The sequence below is a fragment of the Leucoraja erinacea genome, unplaced genomic scaffold (assembly GCF_028641065.1).
Source record: "Leucoraja erinacea ecotype New England unplaced genomic scaffold, Leri_hhj_1 Leri_540S, whole genome shotgun sequence".
NCBI classification, from domain to species: Eukaryota; Metazoa; Chordata; class Chondrichthyes; order Rajiformes; family Rajidae; genus Leucoraja; species Leucoraja erinaceus.
Window position 1 is genome coordinate 31,113 of NW_026576444.1, and position 20,351 is coordinate 51,463.

General features: G+C 47.0%; 1 protein-coding gene across 1 annotated transcript; it reads right to left on the reverse strand.

Moving 5' to 3' along the window:
• Positions 1–8,659: 8,659 nt before the first annotated feature.
• Positions 8,660–9,748, reverse strand: LOC129694096 (zinc finger protein 79-like). Its single transcript, XM_055630823.1, has 3 exons — positions 9,533–9,748; positions 8,905–8,992; positions 8,660–8,817 (listed from the first exon to the last, which is right to left on the reverse strand). The coding sequence occupies exons 1-3, from the start codon at positions 9,746–9,748 to the stop codon at positions 8,660–8,662; spliced, it is 462 nt and encodes a 153-aa protein (XP_055486798.1).
• Positions 9,749–20,351: the final 10,603 nt, after the last annotated feature.

Consider the following 20,351-nt stretch of genomic DNA (forward strand, 5'->3'; position numbering starts at 1 on the left):
TAAATATCCGGATGAGTTCTTATTTTTTCAGCAAGGGGTTCAATTATCAAAGCAAATAGCAGCGGTGATAATGAGCATCCTTGTCTATTGCCCCTTGATAGTTCAAATTTCGAGGATAAGATATTATTAGTTAATATTCTAGCCGTAGGTTTGTTATATAATAGTTTTATCCATGCGATAAAGGGGAACAATCTTCCTGTGTGGTCTCACCAAGACCCTGTACAACTGCAGTAGAACCTCTCTGCTCCTATACTCAAATCCTTTTGCAATGAAAGCTAACATACCATTCGCTTTCTTTACTGCCTGCTGCACCTGCATGCCTACCTTCAAATGACACCCAGGTCCTCGCTGCATCTCCCCCTTTCCCAATCGGCCACCATTTTTATATTTTATATAAATATTTTATATATTTATATGAATGTGTGGCTGTGTGTGAGAGGCAAGTTAGAGATAATTAAGTTTATTTTCATGGATCAGAAGCAACTTTGATTTAAATAATCACTATTAATTTATTTGTCTTGTAAGATGATATACATAAACCATAAAGGCAATTATATATATAATTATATAGTAATAATATATATATGCATATATATTTTTATACACACATATATATACACATACATATATACACACAGACATATATACACATACATACATACGTATACACATACATATGCACACATACAAATACACGCATACATATGGATACATTTATATGCATACATACACATATAAACATATATATACATACATAAATACACACATACATATACATGCATATATACACATACATGCATATATATACACATACATATATATTTATACATATGATTAACATGTAGAGGAACCAACGAGAGAGCAGGCTATTTTAGACTGGGTATTGAGTAATGAGGAAGGGTTAGTTAGCAATCTTGTTGTACGTGCCCCCTTGGGCAAGAGTGACCATAATATGGTTGAGTTCTTCATTAGGCAGGCAGTGACTAGTGGGGTACCGCAAGGCTCAGTGCTGGGACCCCAGCTATTTACAATATATATTAATGATCTGGATGAGGGAATTGAAGGCAATGTCTCCAAGTTTGCGGATGACACTAAGCTGGGGGGCAGTGTTAGCTGTGAGGAGGATGCTAGGAGACTGCAAGGTGACTTGGATAGGCTGGGTGAGTGGGCAAATGTTTGGCAGATGCAGTATAATGTGGATAAATGTGAGGTTATCCATTTTGGTGGCAAAAACAGGAAAGCAGACTATTATCTAAATGGCGGCCGACTAGGAAAAGGGGAGATGCAGCGAGACCTGGGTGTCATGGTACACCAGTCATTGAAAGTAGGCATGCAGGTGCAGCAGGCAGTGAAGAAAGCGAATGGTATGTTAGCTTTCATAGCGAAAGGATTTGAGTATAGGAGCAGGGAGGTTCTACTGCAGTTGTACAGGGTCTTGGTGAGACCACACATGGAGCATTGCGTACAGTTTTGGTCTCCAAATCTGAGGAAGGACATTATTGCCATAGAGGGAGTGCAGAGAAGGTTAACCAGACTGATTCCTGGGATGTCAGGACTGTCTTATGAAAAAAGAATGGATAGACTTGGTTTATACTCTCTAGAATTTAGGAGATTGAGAGGGGTTGGACAGGCTAGATGCAGGAAGATTGTTTCCGATGTTGGGGAAGTCCAGGACAAGGGGTCACAGCTTAAGGATAAGGGGGAAATCCTTTAAAACCGAGATGAGGAGAACTTTTTTCACACAGAGAGTGGTGAATCTCTGGAACTCTCTGCCGCAGAGGGTAGTCGAGGCCAGTTCATTGGCTATATTTAAGAGGGAGTTAGATGTGGCCCTTGTGGCTAAGGAGATCAGAGGGTATGGAGAGAAGGCAGGTACGGGATACTGAGTTGGATGATCAGCCATGATTATATTGAATGGCGGTGCAGGCTCGAAGGGCCGAATGGCCTACTCCTGCACCTAATTTCTATGTTTCTATTATTTTCCAACGATCAATAGATTTACGATCAGTTCCTGTGGATTGGAGGGTAGCTAATGCTATCCCACTTTTCAAGAAAGGAGCGAGAGAGAAAACAGGGAATTACAGACCAGTTAGCCTGACTTTGGTGGTGTGAAAGATGCTGGAGTCAATTATTAAAGATGGGGCATTTGGATAGCAGTAAAAGGATTAGTCCAAGTCAACATGGATTTATGATTTTACAATGCATTTAAGCCTCTCCCATTGTTATGAGATGAATTCCTGGAATATGTAGGAAGTTTATTGTAACCTATTGCTACTTGCCTGAGCAATGGATGATATATCACTTAAATGCAATTGTTTTCAGTTGTGTGGAGAGACCTGTATATTGAAAATGCGTTTTGCCTTTAATATGTCAATTTACCTTAAATGTAGAAGAGCTTATTAAAATCTTCTTACAAAGACCATTAAGTATTTTCTTTCTATCCTCTTTTGGACCCAAGGCATAGCAGAGCTACCAACTCTCATGAAGAGGTAAGGGAGGGAGAGATGGAAGGGAGGGAGAGAGGGAAGGGAGGGAGATCGCGAAGAGAGGGGAGAGAGAGAGAGAGATCGAGAGAAGAGAGGGGAGCGAGAGATCGAGAGGAGGGGAGAGAGAGATCGAGAGAAGAGAGGGAGAAGGGGGAGAGGGAGAAGGGGGGAGAGGGAGAAGGGGGAGGGAGAAGGGGAAAGGGGGGACAGGGAGAAGGGGGGGGAGGGAGAAGGGGGACAGGGAGAAGGGGGGGGGGAGAGGAAGAGAGTGGAACGATAGCACATTATAACGCGCAGCCGTCCCATCCCGACCAAAGATTATAGAGCAGAGCTCCACTAGTATCTTTGATTGCGGCCGCCGCCGCCGAACCCCCCGACCCACCATTGCACCCAAAAGATGATAGAGCAGAGTTATATAATATTTGATTGCACCCTTCTTCACGGCGGGCTTGTGATCTTTGCTTGTGATGTCTTGACAATTCGAGGAATATAATGGGTAACAGCCGCCCATTCTCGGACTTGAATCTGAGCTCGAGAAATCTCCTGGTCACTGGACCTAATGTGTCCGCGAGCCTTATAGTGGAGACCAATCCCTTACAAGAACAAAACCAAAAACGCACAGAACTGTTAAAATTGTCTTTATTATTATGGTAAGTAAAGAACTATTAAAAATAAGACTAATAACTTTCTAATGTACCGACAAACCCAGTTTCCCAATGGCCGTTGATGGGAGAACAGAAAATAACATTTTCACGACAGAATATCGACTGAAAATAATAATAAACTTTTCTCACCTTTCTTTTTTATTGGGGGAACCTAACGAATGACAGGTCGGGTCGTTTAGATTTACGATTAGAATACTTGATAGCAGAGCAGTGAGATGAAATTTAGATAAGGACGCCATGACAGTGTGGGGGAAGCTCAATAAATGCCTCGAAAAATGGCGTAGACGATCACACACGTCATACTACGCATTTTTCGAGGAGTGGTCTATCTTGCTCCTCTAGGATCTTTGATCTGGAGCGTTACAGTTTTGGACATCCTTGTGATTGAGGCACTAGGTTGATCCCTGGGATGGAGGGGCTGTCATATGTGGACAGATTCAACATAGAAACATAGACAATAGGTGCAGGAGTAGGCCATTCGGCCCTTCGAGCCAGCACCGCCATTCAATATATATATAAAGCTTTATTTCAGACACAGGTCCATATAACACTATGTTAGCATTCATAGCAAAAGGATTTGAGTATAAGAGCAGGGAGGTTCTACTGCAGTTGTACAGGGTCTTGGTGAGACCACACCTGGAGTATTATGTACAGTTTTTGTCTCCTAATCTGAGAAAAGACATTCTTGCCATAGAGGAAGTACAGAGAAGGTTCACCAGACTGATTCCTGGGATGTCAGGACTTCCATATGAAGAAAGACTGGATAGACTCGGCTTGTACACGCTAGAATTCAGAAGATTGAGGGGGGATCTTATAGAAACTTACTAAATTCTTAAGGGGGTGGACAGGCTAGATGCAGGAAGATTATTCCCGATGTAGGGGAAGTCCAGAACTAGGGGTCACAGTTTAAGGATAAGAGGGAAGTCTATTAGGACCAAGATGAGAAAATCATTTTTTACACAGAGAGTGGTGAATCTGTGGAATTCTCTGCCACAGAAGGTAGTTGAGGCCAGTTCATTGACTATATTTTGGAGGGAGTTAGATGTGGGCCTTGTGGCTAAAGGGATCAGGGGGTATGGAGAGATGGCAGGTACAGGATACTGAGTTGGATGATCAGCCATGATCATATCGAATGGCGGTGCAGGCTCGAAGGGCCGAATGGCCTACTCCTGCACCTATTTTCTATGTTTCTACGTTAATGGATTTCTATTATGAATTATTTAAAATTGATTGTGTGGTGCAATATTGGTGCAATATTGGTGCCATATGCTGCTAATGTGTCGTTATCAGATATTCAGAGCAACTGGAATCTTCATATTGCTATTATTTTCCCAAATACTGCAGTTGTGAACAGTGTGATTAGATGAATGAATTGCAGAGTGCAAGTGTAATACAAACATCAACTCAAACACAGCATATGAGCCATTTAAAAGAAATGATTTAAAAAAACATTAAAAAAAGAAAATTACCAGTCAAAATGTATAAACATTTTATTCTTTAACAAGAATTAACCGAATTATGAACAAACAGAATTATGAACTAACCCTATATCACACACACAAACTGTTCCCCTGCAACATTGATTACACTGCGAGTTGGGTAGGTTCCGCCCAGTTGCACTTACTCCCATCATCACCAAGTGCTTCGAGAGGCTGGTCCTGGCACACCTCAAAGGCTGCCTACCCCCCACATTGGATCCCTATCAGTTCGCCTACCGCAAGAACAGGAGTACGGAGGATGCCATCTCAACGGCACTTCACTCCGCCCTCTCCCACCTTGACAACAGAGACACCTACGTAAGAATGCTGTTCATCGATTACAGCTCAGCATTCAACGCCATTATTCCATCAAAACTGATCACCAAACTCGATGACCTGGGCATCGACCCCACCCTCTACAACTGGATACTGGACTTTCTAACCAACAGACCCCAGTCTGTTAGGTTAGACAAACACACCTCTTCAACCCTCACCCTGAACACCGGCGTTCCACAGGGCTGTGTGCTGAGCCCCCTCCTCTACTCCCTCTTCACCTACGACTGCACACCTGTACATGGTACTAACACCATCATCAAGTATGCAGATGATACAACGGCCTCATCAGCAACAATGATAAGTTGGCCTATAGGGAGGAGGTCCAGCTCCTAGCAGAATGGTGCGCTGACAATGTTGTGGGCGGCGCGACTTTCGTCAGCAGCGGCCTCCAACAGGAACGATCTGGGGCTCCAGTTGCGGAGCAGCGTAGTACTCACTGTCGCGGGGCTGGCCGAGTCCGGAGTGGGTGGAGCTGTGGTGGAGCGCTGCTGCGACCTGACCCCCGGAGATTCGGGGGCTACAGCCGCGGGTCTGGCGGACGGCAACACGGGAAGACTGCGGGTCCCTGGTGGGAGACCGCTTTTCGCGGCTTCCGCAGCGGCGACTGTTCCCGCCCGAGTTGCGGGGATGAAGAGCACCTGGAGCGGGTACTTACCATTGCCCTGCACGGCTTGGAATGGCCGCGGGACTTTGCGAGCGCACGCCGGGGCTCTAACACAAAGACCTTGCATCACCTGGCGTGGCTTTAATGGCCGCGGGACTATCACCATCGCCCGCCGGGGGCTTTGACTTTGACTCTGACATCGGGGGGGGGGGGGGGGGGGGGAGTGCAGTGGAGAGATAAGTTTTTTTTCCTTCCATCACAGCGCTGTGATGGATGTTTGTGTAAATTGTGTTGTGTCTCGGGTCTTTTTCGTTTTGTAATGTGTAGCTGCAGAAACGACTTTTCGTTTGGACCTCAACAGGGTCCAAATGACAAATAAATTGTATTGTATACTGTATTGTATTGTATTGTATTGTATTGTACAACAACCTGGCCCTTAACTCCAAGAAGACCAAGGAGCTCATTGTAGACTTCAGGAAGTTTAGGGGCGGCACGCAACCCCCATCCACATTAACGGGACGGAGGTGGAACGTGTTTCCAGCTTCAGGTTCCTGGGGGTCAACATCTCTGAGGACCTCTCTTGGACCCACAATACCTCAACTCTGGTCAAGAAGGCTCACCAGCGTCTCTTCTTCCTGAGGAGACTGAAGAAGGTCCATCTGTCTCCTCAGATCCTGGTGAACTTCTACCGCTGCACCATCGAGAGCATCCTTACCAACTGTATCACAGTATCGTATGGCAACTGCTCTGTCTCCGACCGGAAAGCACTGCAGAGGGTGATGAAAATTGCCCAACGCATCACCGGTTCCTCGCTCCCCTCCATTGAGTCTGTCCAAAGCAAGCGTTGTCTGCGGAGGGCGCTCAGCATCGTCAAGGACTGCTCTCACCCCAACCACAGTCTGTTTACCCTCCTACCATCCGGGAGGCACTACAGGTCTCTCCGTTGCCGGACTAGCAGGTCCAGGAACAGCTTCTTACCTGCTGCTGTTACATTACTCAACACTGTACCTCAGTGATTTCCAATCACCCCCCCCGACACTCCTTCCACCAGGAAAAAAATAATTGCACTACTATGACTGTGCTCGTAAATATATTTATTTATTGCTCATATTCTATGTCGCTCTTCTAGGGAGATGCTAACTGCATTTCGTTGTCTCTGTACTGTACACTGCACAATGACAATAAAGTTGAATGGATCTGAATCTGAATTAACAGCATTATGAATGAACAGAATTATGAACTAACCCTATATCACACACACAAACTGTTCACCCGCAACGTTGATTACACTGCGAGTCAGGTAGATTCCCGTTACTGAAATGGACAACAAAAGGCCCAGGTTCCGCTCCATTGTTACTACACGTCAGCCCATTGCATTTTGCAGCAGTGGCCTATCTTGCTCCGCTATAGGATCTTTGGTAGGGATTACCTAAAATTAGAGAAGTCAATGTTCATACCGCTGGGTTGCAAACTGCCCAAGCGAAATATGAGGTGCTGCTCCTCCAATTAACGGTGGGCCTCACTCTGGCCATGGAAGAGGCCCAGGACAGAAAGGTAGCATTCAGAATGGGAGGGGGAGTTGAAGTGCTGAGCCACCGGGAGATCGGGTTGGTTAATGCGGACCGAGCGGAGGTGTTCGGTGTGTGTGGGTGAGTGTGTGTGTGTGAGAGCGAAAGTGTGTGTGTGAGAGAGAGCAAGAGAGAGAAGGTGTGTGTGTGTGAGAGAGAGGGAGAGAAAGAGGGAGTGTGTGAGATAGGGAGCAAGAGAGGAGGGGGGCACGAGAGGGTGGAGTGGAGAGAATTTGTGTACAAGTGGAGGGATAGTGGGGAGGGGGGAGAGAGTGGAAATGTATATGTGCAGCTTTAAGGGACATTGGTCAGGTAGCATTTGGAGTATTGCATACAGTTCTGGTCACTCCATTACAGGACTGATGTGGAGGCTTTGGGGAAGGTCAATAGTCAATAGTCTATTTTTTTTGTCATTTGGACCCCTGGAGGTCCCAAATGAAATGCTGTTTCTGCAGCCATACATTACACACAAATAGACCCCCGACACAAAATAATAACATTTTACATAAACATCCATCACATAGCTGTGATGGAAGGCCAAAAAAACTTATCTCTCCACTGCACTCTCCCCCCCCCCCCCCCCCGATGTCAGAGTCAAAGTCAAAGCCAGCGGCAGCGGCAGCGGCAGCGGCAGCGGCAGCGGCAGCGCAGCAGCAGCAGCAGCAGCAGCGCAGCAGCAGCAGCAGCGGCAGCAGCAGCGGCAGCGGCAGCGCTCCTCCACCGCTCCACCCGCTCCGGTCTCGGCCAGCTCCGCGACGGTGAGGTGAGTCGGCACCAGAGTCCCCGGCTTCTTCTGTTGGAGGCCGCTCCTCGTTGCAGCCCCTAGGACAACTGAGACCCGACGAGAAAAGGTTGGGTCTCCAGTGCAGGGAGAGATTCAAAAGTTTCCCCCTCCCTCCCACCCCACCCCCGCCCCCCCCACACACACACCCCAACAAAAAATAACAAAAACTACATAAAAACACAGACAAAAAATAATAAAAACGCGGACAGGCTGCAGTGGCCGCTGCTGACCAGAGTCGCGCCGCCTACCGGTGCAGAGATGGATAACCAGAATGGATTAAAAACATGGAACTGCAGATGCTGGTTTGCAAAAAAGGACACTAAATGTTGGAGTAACTCAGCGGGACAAGCAGCATCGCTGGAGAGAAGGAATGGGTGATTGAAGAAATAACCCGAAACGTTACCCATTCCTTCCAGCATTTTATGTCTACCTAAATTGTGCCTATCTCTCTATGTGGCGGTGTGCCAACAGGCTGGAGGAGCAGGCAAAGGCCTTGCCACAGAGCGGGCAGGTGAAGGGGCGCTGGCCAGTGTGGACTCGCCGGTGCTCCAGCAGGTGGTCAAGGTGGGTGATGCCCTTACCACAGGACGGGCAGGGAAAGGACCCTCACCGCTGTGGGTATGCTGGTGCTGCCACAGGCTGGACATGCGGATGTAGTCCTTGCCACACTCAGCGCACACAAGGGGTCTCTCTCTGGTGTGTATCCGCTGGTGCTCCCGCAGCCCCCATGTTCTCTCGTCACAGTGGGAGCAGCTGCTCGCCGGTGTGGGTCTGCCTGTGCTGCCACAACCCCCGCGAGCTGTCAAACCCCTCACCACAGTATGGGCAGTCATAGGGCTGGCCACTGGTGTGCACGCGCTGGTGAGACAGGGCATGGAAGACCATGGCAAAGCGCTCTTCACACACCGGGTTGGGGACGGGACGGTCGTCGGTGTGCACCCGCTGGTGGGACAGCAGCTTGGTGGAGCAGGTGAAGCCCTTGCCACACTGGGCACAGGTGAAGGGGTGCTCGCTGGTGTGGGTGCGCTGGTGCTCCAGCAGAGTGCCAGAGCAGGTGAAGCCCTTGTCGCACTGGGCACAGATGTAGAGGGGTCACCGGTGTGGGTGCGCTGGTGCTTCATCAGGCTGCTGGAATGGGATGAAGCCCTTGCCGCACTGGGCGCAGGTGTAGGGGCGCTCGCCGGTGTGGGTGTGCTGGTGCTCCAGCAGAGTGCCAGAGCGGGTGAAGCCCTTGCCGCTCTGGGCACAGGTGTAGGGACGCTTGACAGTGTGGGTTCACTGGTGCTCCAGCACGTGACTAGACGGGGTGAAGCCCTTGCCACACAGGGCGCAGGTGTAGGGGCGCTCGCCGGTGGGGATGCGCTGGTGGGAGGGCAGGTTGCTGGAGGAGGTGAAGCCCTTGCCGCACTGGGTGCAGGTATAGGGGCGCTCCCCGGTGTGGGTGCGCTGGTGATACAGCAGGCCGCTGGACTGGGTGAAGCCCTTGCCGCAGTCGCTGCAGGTGTAGGGGCGCTCCCCTGTGTGGGTGTACCGGTGCACCTTCAGGTCCTGGGACGACTTGAAGCCTTTGCCGCAGTCGGAGCAGGTGAAGGGCTGCTAACTGCTGTGCACCCTCTGGTGGTTCCTCAGCCCCGACAACTGGGCAAAGGTCTTGCTGCAGGTAGAGCAGCCATAGGGCTTCTCACCCGTGTGCACCCACCGGTGCCTCTTCACGCCCGTGTGACCCTGCCGGTGGATCTCCAGATCGCTCGGGCTCTCCCAGGCCTTACAACACACGTCACACTCATAATGCCTCTCCTCGTTGTGCCCCATCATGTGGTCCTCCATCAAAGCGCAGCAGCCTCGAAGCTCAGCCCGCACACTGAGTAGATGGGGGGGTGTGGGGGCTCACCTGCACCCTGGCCGCCGCTCAATGGCCACTCATGTCCCCTCTCTCCGTCCACAGCAGCGGCTCCTAAACCCTGCAGGAGGGGAACACAGAGGGTCAACAAGCTGGCACACAGGACATTACTAGCACATATTGGGGGCGTTTATGGCGGAGGAAACCATTATATAATTCTGTGCGGCACAGTGGCGCAGCGGTACAGTTGCTGCCTCACCGCCAGAGACCCGGGTTCGATCCTGACTACGGGTGCTGTCTGTGTGGAGTTTGTACGTTCTCCCCTTGACCTGCGTGGGTTTTTACTCCGGGTGCTCCGGTTTCCTCCAACATTTCAAAGACGTTCAGGGTTGTAGATTAATCGGCCTCCACAAAATTGTTAAATTGTCCCTAATGTGCGTAGGATAGTGCTAGTGTACGTACGGGGTGATCGCTGGTCGGCGCGGACTCTGTGGGCTGAAAGACCTGTTTCCACGCTGCATCTCTAAACTAAACTAAACCAAAGAAGGGTCTCGACCCAAAATGTCCCTCCGGCACATACTCTCTGTCTCTCTGTCTGAAATACTGAATCTTGCCCTGGCATATCTGTAAATGTATATATGTATGTAGTTTGTATGTTTATACTATTCTTATAACAAATGTAAAGCATTTTGGCCAACAGGAGTTGTTTTTTAAATGTGACTTGACCCAAAATTTCACCCAGCACATTCTCTCTGTCTCTCTCTGTCCACAGTGTGCCATAGTCTTACAGCATGGAAATAGGCCCTTATCCCTACTTGTCCGTACAGATCAAGATGCCCCATCTAGTCTCATTTATCTGCATTTGACTCATATCCCTTTAAACCTTGTGTGTGCCAGTGTGGGTGTGTAAGGGTGTGTGTGTGTAAGGGTGTGTGTGTGTGTGTAAGGGTGTGTGTGTATAAGGGTGTGTTTTTATGTAAGGGTGCAATTGCTCTGGAGAGGATCCTGGGGCGATTTATGAACATATTGGCCAGGCTGGAATTTTTTTTCACTTTGAAGAAAGATTTGATAACTGGGATTGTATTCTCTACAGCAACAGAGGTGAAGAAACTATTTAGTTGAGGTGAGGTAAAGTAAAGTAAACTTTATTGTCAATTCAAATAATGCAACAAGTAGTTACACAGAGGATTGAAATTGTGTTTCCCCATACTCCAAATGTGCAAGTAATATTTATAACACAGACTATATACCAATAAAAATAGACAGGACATATACATTATGTAAAATATTCACAGTGTGTCAGAGTGTAGTAAAATTTTGAGGTATGTTATTAAGGTGCAATAATAAAAGGTGCAATATAGAAAAGTGCAAATGGAATACTGCAGACATTGAATTAAAGTTATTTTGACAGTCAATTGGTCTTAGTTTGTGTAATGTTCATGGAATTTTCTTGAGTGTGTTGAGTAGTCTGATGGCCTGAGGGAAAAAAGCTATTTTTGAATCTGGTGGTTTTGCTCCGCATGCTGCAGTAGCGCTTGCCGGATGGTAGGAGGGTGAACAGTTTTTGTGTGCTGGGTGGGTGGTGTCTTTGATGATATTGATTGCTCTCTTGCGACAGCGAGATGGGTATAAGTCCTGGATTGCTGGTTGGGGTGATCTGGTGAATAGTATTATGAGAATTGGACCTGTTTTTGCTTAACAAAGAGTGTAAGAAGGAACTGCAGATGCTGGTTTAAACTGAAGATAGACACTAAAAGCTGGAATAACTCAGCAGGCAGGCAGCATCTCAGGAGAGAAAGAATAGGTGATGGGTTGAGACCTTCAGACTGAAGAGGCTGACAACTAGCCATAAAACACAATGACTGGAGATGTTGTGTTGTCCAATTAAGGGCAGAAATCAGAATCGTGTGTTCATCTTTATTGACGTGACACCATAATAAATATACAACAGAAAATAAGATTTTAATGGGGTGGCACAGTGTGGTGCAGCAGTAGAGTTGCTGCCTTACAGCACCACAGACCCAGATTTGATCCTGACTAGGGGTGCTGTCTGTACAGTTTTTGTGCATTCTCCTTATGACCACATGGTTTTTGTCTGGATATTCCGGTTTCTCCCACATCCGAAAGAAGTGCAGGTTTGTAGGTTAATTGGCTTCTGTAAATTGTCCCTGGCATGTAGGATACAACTGGTGTATGGTAGATTGCTGGTCGGTGTGGACTTGGTGGGCCGAAGGGCCTGTTTCCATATATATGTTTTACATATATATGGTTCAATGAAATTAAGATATGGTTGAATATGTGGCATTATTTTCGTCTTGTTTCTATAGTCAAAGGGTAAGGTTGATTAATTTATTTGTGCAGAACAGTGATGGAAGTCTGACTCCTCTTGCCTTGTTTCTATGTTTTTGTTTCTCTATATATATATTTGCATAAAAGCATGAATAATCATCTGATTTCCATACATGAATATACTAAGGTCATTCATGTGCTGCACCTGTTGATCAGAGCCTGGCTCTACTGTGGAATGTTATTAGGAATGTAATTTAGCCTAACCTTATTCATACCTAATTCAATTTGAAGGCATAAATGTTGCATTCAAGTGTAAATTAAAAAGACTCGCTACAGTATGCACCAGATTGCACATTTCAAACTGAAAAATGGCAACCACGCGATCACCCTGTACACTGGCACTATCCTGGACACTAGGGATGTGTTACTACACTTACCGAATAGTTAAAGGCATGATAGAGTGGATGTGGAGAGGATGTTTTCACTAGTGGGAGAGTCTACGACCAGAGGCCATAGCCTCAGATTTAAAGGACGTTCCTTTACGAAAGAGATGAGGTGGAATTTCTTTAGTCAGACGATGGTGAATCAGTGGAATTCTTTGCCACAGGGAAGGCCAAGTCAATGGATATTTTTAAAGCAGAGACAGATAGATTCTTGTCTGGGTACTGTTTGTAATGTCTGGGTAATGTCTGAAGAAGGGTTTTTGGCCCGAAACGTTGCCTATTTCCTTCGCTCCATAGATGCTGCTGCTGCACACTCCGCTGATTTCCTTCTCCAGATTTTTTGTGTACCACAGATAGATTTTTGATTAGTACAGTTGTCAGAGGTTAGGGGGAGAAGGCAGGAGTATGTGGTTAGAAAGATCAGCCATGATTGAATGGCGGAGTAGCCTTCATGGGCCGAATGGCCTAATTTTGTTCCTATCACATGACCTTTTAATCTTATGACGATTTACAGTTTACAGAAGCCAATTAACCTCAAAAGCACCAGGAGAAAACCCACGTGGTCATTGGGAGAATGTACAAACTACATGCATACTCCATACAGACAACACATAGTCGGGATTGAACCCGGGTCTCTGGTAAGGCATCAAGTCTACTGATGCTCCACTGTCAGTGTGCGGTTTCCTCCATTTTGCTCCTTTGTGCAGATTAGCAGCTTAATTAGCCACAGTAAATTGCCTTTGATATGTAAATAAATGGAAGAAGCTGGGGGGAGTTGATGATGTGGGGACCATAAAATGAGATTGGTGTAGGGTTTTTGTAAATGGATGCTCAATGGTGCTCATAAATCTCCTGGCTGAAGTGTTTTAATTTAGTTTAGTTTAGAGATACAGGCCCTTCGGCCCACCGAGTCCGTGCCAACGAGCGATCCCCCGCATACTAACACTATCCGGCAGCCACTAGAGACAATTTACAATTGTACCAAGCCAATTAACCTACAAACCTGTGCTTATTTGCAGTATGGGCGGAAACCAGAGATCCCTGAGAAAACCCATGCAAGTCACTGGGGGAGCGTGCAAACTCCGTACAAACAGCACCCATGGTCAGCATTGAACCCGGGTAAGGCAGTAGCTCTACTGCTGCGCTACTAGCCGCCCCAATATTGTATTGTCGTATTTGTCTATGACCTGCTACCTTCGAGAACCAAATTGCACAGCGCAGGCTCCCCACCAAAAATGTGATTATAGACAAATAATCTTGTTTTATTAATGCTTAGATTGTCAAAGAGATAGAAACATAGAAACATAGGAATTAGGTGCAGGAGTAGGCCATTCGGCCCTTCGAGCCTGCACCGCCATTCAATATGATCATGGCTGATCATCCAACTCAGTATCCCGTACCTGCCTTCTCTCCATACCCCCTGATCCCCTTAGCCACAAGGGCCACATCTAACTCCCTCTTAAATATAGCCAATGAACTGGCCTCAACTACCCTCTGTGGCAGAGAGTTCCAGAGATTCACCACTCTCTGCGTGAAAAAAGTTCTTCTCATCTCGGTTTTAAAGGATTTCCCCTTTATCCTTAAGCTGTGACCCCTTGTCCTGGACTTCCCTAACATCGGGAACAATCTTCCTGCCTCTAGCCTGTCCAACCCCTTAAGAATTTTGTAAGTTTCTATAAGATCCCCTCTCAATCTTCTAAATTCTAGAGAGTATAAACCAAGTCTATCCAGTATTTCTTCATAAGACAGTCCTGACATCCCAGGAATCAGTCTGGTGAACCGTCTCTGCACTCCCTCTATGGCAATAATGTCCTTCCTCAGATTTGGAGACCAAAACTGTACGCAATACTCCAGGTGTGGTCTCACCAAGACCCTGTACAACTGCAGTAGAACCTCTCTGCTCCTATACTCAAATCCTTTTGCAATGAAAGCTAACATACCATTCGCTTTCTTTACTGCCTGCTGCACCTGCATGCCCTACCTTCAATGACTGGTGTACCATGACACCCAGGTCTCGCTGCATCTCCCCCTTTCCCAATCGGCCACCATTTAGATAATAGTCTGCTTTCCTATTTTTGCCACCAAAATGGATAACCTCACATTTATCCACATTATACTGCATCTGCCAAACATTTGCCCACTCACCCAGCCTATCCAAGTCACCCTGCAGTCTCCTAGCATCCTCCTCACAGCTAACACTGCCCCCCAGCTTAGTGTCATCCGCAAACTTGGAGATATTGCCTTCAATTCCCTCATCCAGATCATTAATATATATTGTAAATAGCTGGGGTCCCAGTACTGAGCCTCGGGGTACCCCACTAGTCACTGCCTGCCATTGTGAAAAGGACCCATTTACTCCTACTCTTTGCTTCCTGTTTGCCAGCCAGTTCTCTATCCACATCAATACTGAACCCCCAATGCCTTGTGCTTTAAGTTTGTATACTAATTTCTTATGTGGGACCTTGTCGAAAGCCTTCTGGAAGTCCAGATACACCACATCCACTGGTTCTTCCCCTATCCACGCTACTAGTTACATCCTCGAAAAATTCTATAAGATTCGTCAGACATGATTTACCTTTCGTAAATCCATGCTGACTTTGTCCAATGATTTCACCACTTTCCAAATGTGCTGCTATCCCATCTTTAATAACTGACTCTAGCAGTTTCTCCACTACCGATGTTAGACTAACTGTAATTCCCCATTTTCTCTCTCCCTCCCTTCTTAAAAAGTGGGGTTATGTTTGCTACCCGCCCAATCTTCAGGAACTACTCCAGAATCTAAAGAGTATTGAAAGATTATTACTAATGCATCCACTATTTCTGGAGCTACTTCCTTAAGTACTCTGGGATGCAGCCTATCTGGCCCTGGGGATTTATCGGCCTTTAATCCATTCAATTTACCCAACACCACTTCCCGGCTAACCTGGATTTCACTCAATTCCTCCAACTCCTTTGACCCCGCGGTCCCCTGCTATTTCCGGCAATTTATTTATGTCTTCCTTAGTGAAGACGGAACCAAAGTAGTTATTCAATTGGTCCGCCATATCCTTGTTCCCCATGATCAACTACACCTGTTTGTGACTGCAAGGGACCTACATTTCTTTTAACTAATCTCTTTCTTTTCACATATCTATAAAATCTTTTGCAGTCAGTTTTTATGTTCCCTGCCAGTTTTCTTTCATATTCTATTTTTCCTTTCCTAATTAAGCCCTTTGTCCTCCTCTGCTGGTCTTTGAATTTCTCCCAGTCCTCCGGTATGCTGCCTTTTCTGGCTAATTTGTACGCATCATCCTTCGCTTTGATACTATCCCTGCTTTCCCTTGTTATCCATGGATGTACTACCTTCCCTGATTTATTCTTTTGCCAAACTGGGATGAACAATTTTTGTAGTTCATCCATGCAGTCTTTAAATGTCTTCCATTGCATATCCACCGTCAACCCTTTTAGAATTAATTGCCAGTTCAATCTTGGCCAATTCACGTCTCATACCCTCAAAGTTACCTTTCTTTAATTTCAGAACCATTGTTTCTGAATTAACAGTGTCACTCTCCATCCTAATGAAGCACTCAACCATATTATGGTCACTCTTGCCCAAGGGGGCACGTACAACAAGATTGCTAACTAACCCTTCCTCATTACTCAATACCCAGTCTAAAATAGCCTGCTCTCTCTTTGGTTCCTCTACATGTTGATTTAGATAACTATCCCGCATACATTCCAATAAATCCTCTTCCTCAGCACCCCTGCCAATTTGATTCACCCAATCTATATGTAGATTGAAGTCACCCATTATAACCGTTTTGCCTTTGTCGCACGCATTTCTAATTTCCTGTTTGATACCATCTCCAACTTCACTACTACTGTTAGGTGGCCTGTACACAACACCCACCAGCGTTTTCTGCCCCTTAGTGTTTCGCAGCTCTACCCATACCGATTCCACATCCTCCAAACTAATGTCCTTCCTTTCCATTGCATTAATCCCCTCTCTAATCAGTAACGCTACCCCCCACCTCCTTTTCCTTTCTGTCTATCCCTCCTGAATATTGAATATCCCTGGATGTTCAGCTCCCAGCCTTGGTCACCCTGGAGCCATGTCTCCGTGATCCCAACTATATTATATACACCAAAGATTAGGCATGTGTAAGGAAACAGGCCCTTCAGCTCACCAAGTCTGGGACAAACCACCAACTTCCACTTTACATAATTCTATCTCAATCCTCGAGAATTTTAGGGAATGGGGTGTTTCTTCTCCTTCGTCATAGATGAGCCCCTCACCAGGGTCCCCTCAATATCCCAATGTTTCTCACTCTCTGCTCCCCCTGTCCTGTGCCTCCCCCATTGTCGGAGTGAGGTCCAGCGCAAATGGGAGGAACAGCATTCATATTTCGCTTGGACAGCTACACACCCCAGCGGTATGACCATTGACTTCTCTAACTTCAATTAACCCTTGCATTCCCTCTCTCCATCCCCTCCCCCTACCCAGTTTCACCCACCAGTCTTACTGTCTCCGACTACATTTTATCTCTGTTTGCTTTGTTGTTGTGAATTTCCCCCAGCTAACATTGATCTATTCCACATGTTCCTTTATCTCCATTCCTCTTGTCCTGTTATCACACGTTTTTACATTTCCTTGTCTATATATCTCCCCCTCCCCTGACATCAATCTGAAGAAGAGTCTCGACTCGAAATGTCTCCCATCCTCCTCTCCATGATGTCTGCCTGTCCCGCTGAGTTACTCCAGCATTTTGTGTCTATCGTCAGTTTTTAAACCAGCATCTGCACTTCTCTCCTACGCATTAATCCTCTTTTGTTTTCCCCACTTGGTTATCAACTCTCCCCAGATTCTCCCATTCACACCCACACACTGGAGAATGTCAATTAATCTAACACGCACCCACATTTAGGGTGTGGGATGAAAGCGGAAACCAGCACCCCAGAGGAAACCCATGTGTAGGAATCAACTGCAGGTGCTGATTTACACCAAAGATAGACACCAAAATGCTGGAGTAACTCAGATAGGTCAGGCAGCATCTCTGGAGAGAAGTGGTAATATTGGCTAAATTAGAGTTATTAAAAAAATGGAGGAGCTTTGCATTTGCAAGGCCTGCTTGGCCTTTCTCTGTGAAACGCTACAAGCTGTGAGCCGGTGCCAGAAAGTGCCGGGAGATCAGGCACATCTAGGCAGATTGAGTGGAGGTGTTCAGCGAAACGATCGCCAAGCCTGCACTTGGTCTCGCCGATATATAGGTGTGTCCTGGAACAGTAGGTGCCTAGATTGATATGTCAGATAAGATGAGGTCCAGATGAGTTGAGTTGCATTCAACTGACTTCCTTCCAGAAGCTTCTGTAGAAACATTGTAATGGGGTACTTTGTAATTGGGTTGGGGAACTGTCAACTACTGCATAAGGTGATCGATATGTGTGATTGGTTTGTTGGGGCTGCCACCCCCATGTAGTTCTGCCCCACAGGGTCCTTCTTCTTCTTCTTGCAAATGAAACGCAAACCAAAGGAATAGTTAGATCTCAAGCCGGGTGTTGAGCAGCCAGGTTGGTGTCTCTGCGTCAATGTCTGCCAGGCCCTGAGCTCCATTTGGTGGGTGGTAGAGCGGGAACTCAGAGATGACATGGCTGGCTGTCTGTTGTTCTGCTCCGCATTCACAGGCTGGGCTCTGGCGGAGCCCCCATCTCCACACGCTGGCATTGAAACGCCCAACTCCAGTACCAAGGCTGTTGAGCTTCATCCGTGCTCCATTGGGGAGCTCAGAGCCTGGACAGCGTTTATCTGAGGAAATGATATAGCTATGTAATGGTGATGAGGTTGCCTTCCACTCCAGTGTGCTATCCTGTGTGGCTGGATGGCTATCCAGTGTGCTTTTGTCTCAGTTGGCTGGATGGATGCTAGGAGTTGTTTTTCCATGTAGCCTCTGCTGATAGGCCCCACAGGGTCCGATGACCTATAAAAAGTGATCCCTACTAGGATCGTTGTCGATCTTCTGGAGAGGCACTTGGGACTGCGTAACCTTTTTGAGATGTCTGCTTGCCCGAGGCTGAAGGGCTCGGACAAGTAGAGACAAGGATCGAACCCGCGGAGTTTAGTGGTCCAGTGCTTGACTCAGTGTTTCACTAAACTAGACTAAGGGGGGTTAGCCCTAGGAGCATAATTACATTGGGGGCTCGTCCGGGATCTGAATGGACCCCCAGACATAAGTTTGTGATCGGGGCGTTGAGCCGCTCCAGATTGCGAGGGGAGAAATCGGTTCCGGTTTTTCGCAATAGTTTTCCATCTTTGCTTGTCAGAGCGGATCGATCATTCGTGCGCTTGTGTTGGGGTTCCCAACAAGATCTGAGAACTGTAGTCTAGTAAGCACTGCGGGCATCCTTGCCTTTTGGGGTATAAGGCCCTTCAGAATTAGTCAACAGCTGTTACAAAATCCAAAAGTCAGGTATCATTAAGTTCTGCTGATATCCAAAAAGTAACTGAGGGGTTTTGGACGTCTGATTGGCTGGATATCTGATTGGCTGGATATTTGAATATACAGGACTGGGTCGGAACTGTACCAAGAGGTGAAGTACTGCATCGTTGCTTAGGGTGCAAATTGGAAAGGCACTTTAAAGATTGGCATCGACTTCCAGCGTGAAGCGTACACGCGCTGACGCCCGGTATCAAGCAGGTAGAAAGGATGAAGCCCGTGGGTGAGCCTATGAGGGTTTGAGTCCTCACCTGTGTGAGTGGTATCTGGAACTGAAAAGAAGGGGGAAGAGTCTCGTGAAGGTACTGGGAACTCAGTGGTTAATGTATAATTGGCAGAAAATGCTTTTAACCAATCTTGAGAATTTAATCATAATAAAGACGTCTGTCAGGCACAAACAGAAATTACATGTCTTTCGATATGTAGTTACAGGCAGTCAAGGGCAGCCGTAGGCAATATCCTTCGCTGACCGGGCATTTTAATTGGCTCATTGGAGTTTCCAGGACTAAGGAAAACCGACCGTTAATGTTAAATGCCCGCTAAACTTTGTCTGGCTTCTTAAAAATGTCTACTCTCCTTCTCCCCCCCCCCCCCCCCCCCCCCCCCCCCCCGCACTCTCTAAAGGACTTACCGTACGCTGTGCAGCCGTCTTTTACCTTCCTATTCATCGCGGGTGTGAATTTCAGACAGTGCTCCCCCACTTTCCCTGGCCCCCGTCTTTGCCATGCGTTTGTGTATGTGTGCGGTCGGTCGATCCAGCTCGCGGTTTCATTGCTGACGGTCGATACAGCTCGAGGTTTTCCAGGTGATTGCCCTAGAGCTTGAAGGTTGAAGACACTCGCTGTAAAGTCACGTCAGCGGTACAGACCCTGAAGGAAATCCAACACATGCAGCATGGGCAGATGTAATAGCAGACAGTAGTGCAAGGGAAGAGGCAGTTTTAACAGCCCTTGCGAATACCTTTCAGAAACCAAATGATCTAGCTCGAATTTTGGAGATAAAACCAAAGAAACATAGTAGGCCATTCGGCCCTTCGAGCCTGCACTGCCATTCAATATGATCATGGCTGCTCATCCAACTTAGTATCCTATACCTGCCTTCATACCGCCTGATCCATTTAGCCACAAGGGCCACATCCAAATTCCTCTTAAATATAGCCAATCAACTAGCCTCAACTACCTTCTGTGGCAGAGAGTTCCAGAGATTCACCACTCTCTGTGAAAAATGTTTTTCTCATCTCGGTACTAAAGGATTTCCCCCTTATCCTTAAACTGTGACCCCTTGTCCTGGACTTCCCCAACATCGGGAACAATCTTCCTGCATCTAACCTGTCCAACCCCTTAAGAATTTTCTAAGTTTCTATAAGATCCCCCCCTCAATCTCCTAAA

What these genes read in the sequence shown, in the direction of transcription:
- LOC129694096 (XM_055630823.1), bottom strand. Translation starts at nt 9,748, where the DNA reads ATGGAGGACCACATGATGGGGCACAACGAGGAGAGGCATTATGAGTGT. An exon ending in GGCTGAGGAACCACCAGAGG is followed by an intron (nt 8,993 to 9,532) that starts GTGCACAGCAGT and finishes ATCTGTGCCCAG; the next exon opens with TGCGACAAGGGCTTCACCTG. An exon ending in CTTCACCTGTGCCCAGTGTG is followed by an intron (nt 8,818 to 8,904) that starts GCAAGGGCTTCA and finishes CGGTGTGTGAAG; the next exon opens with AGCGCTTTGCCATGGTCTTC.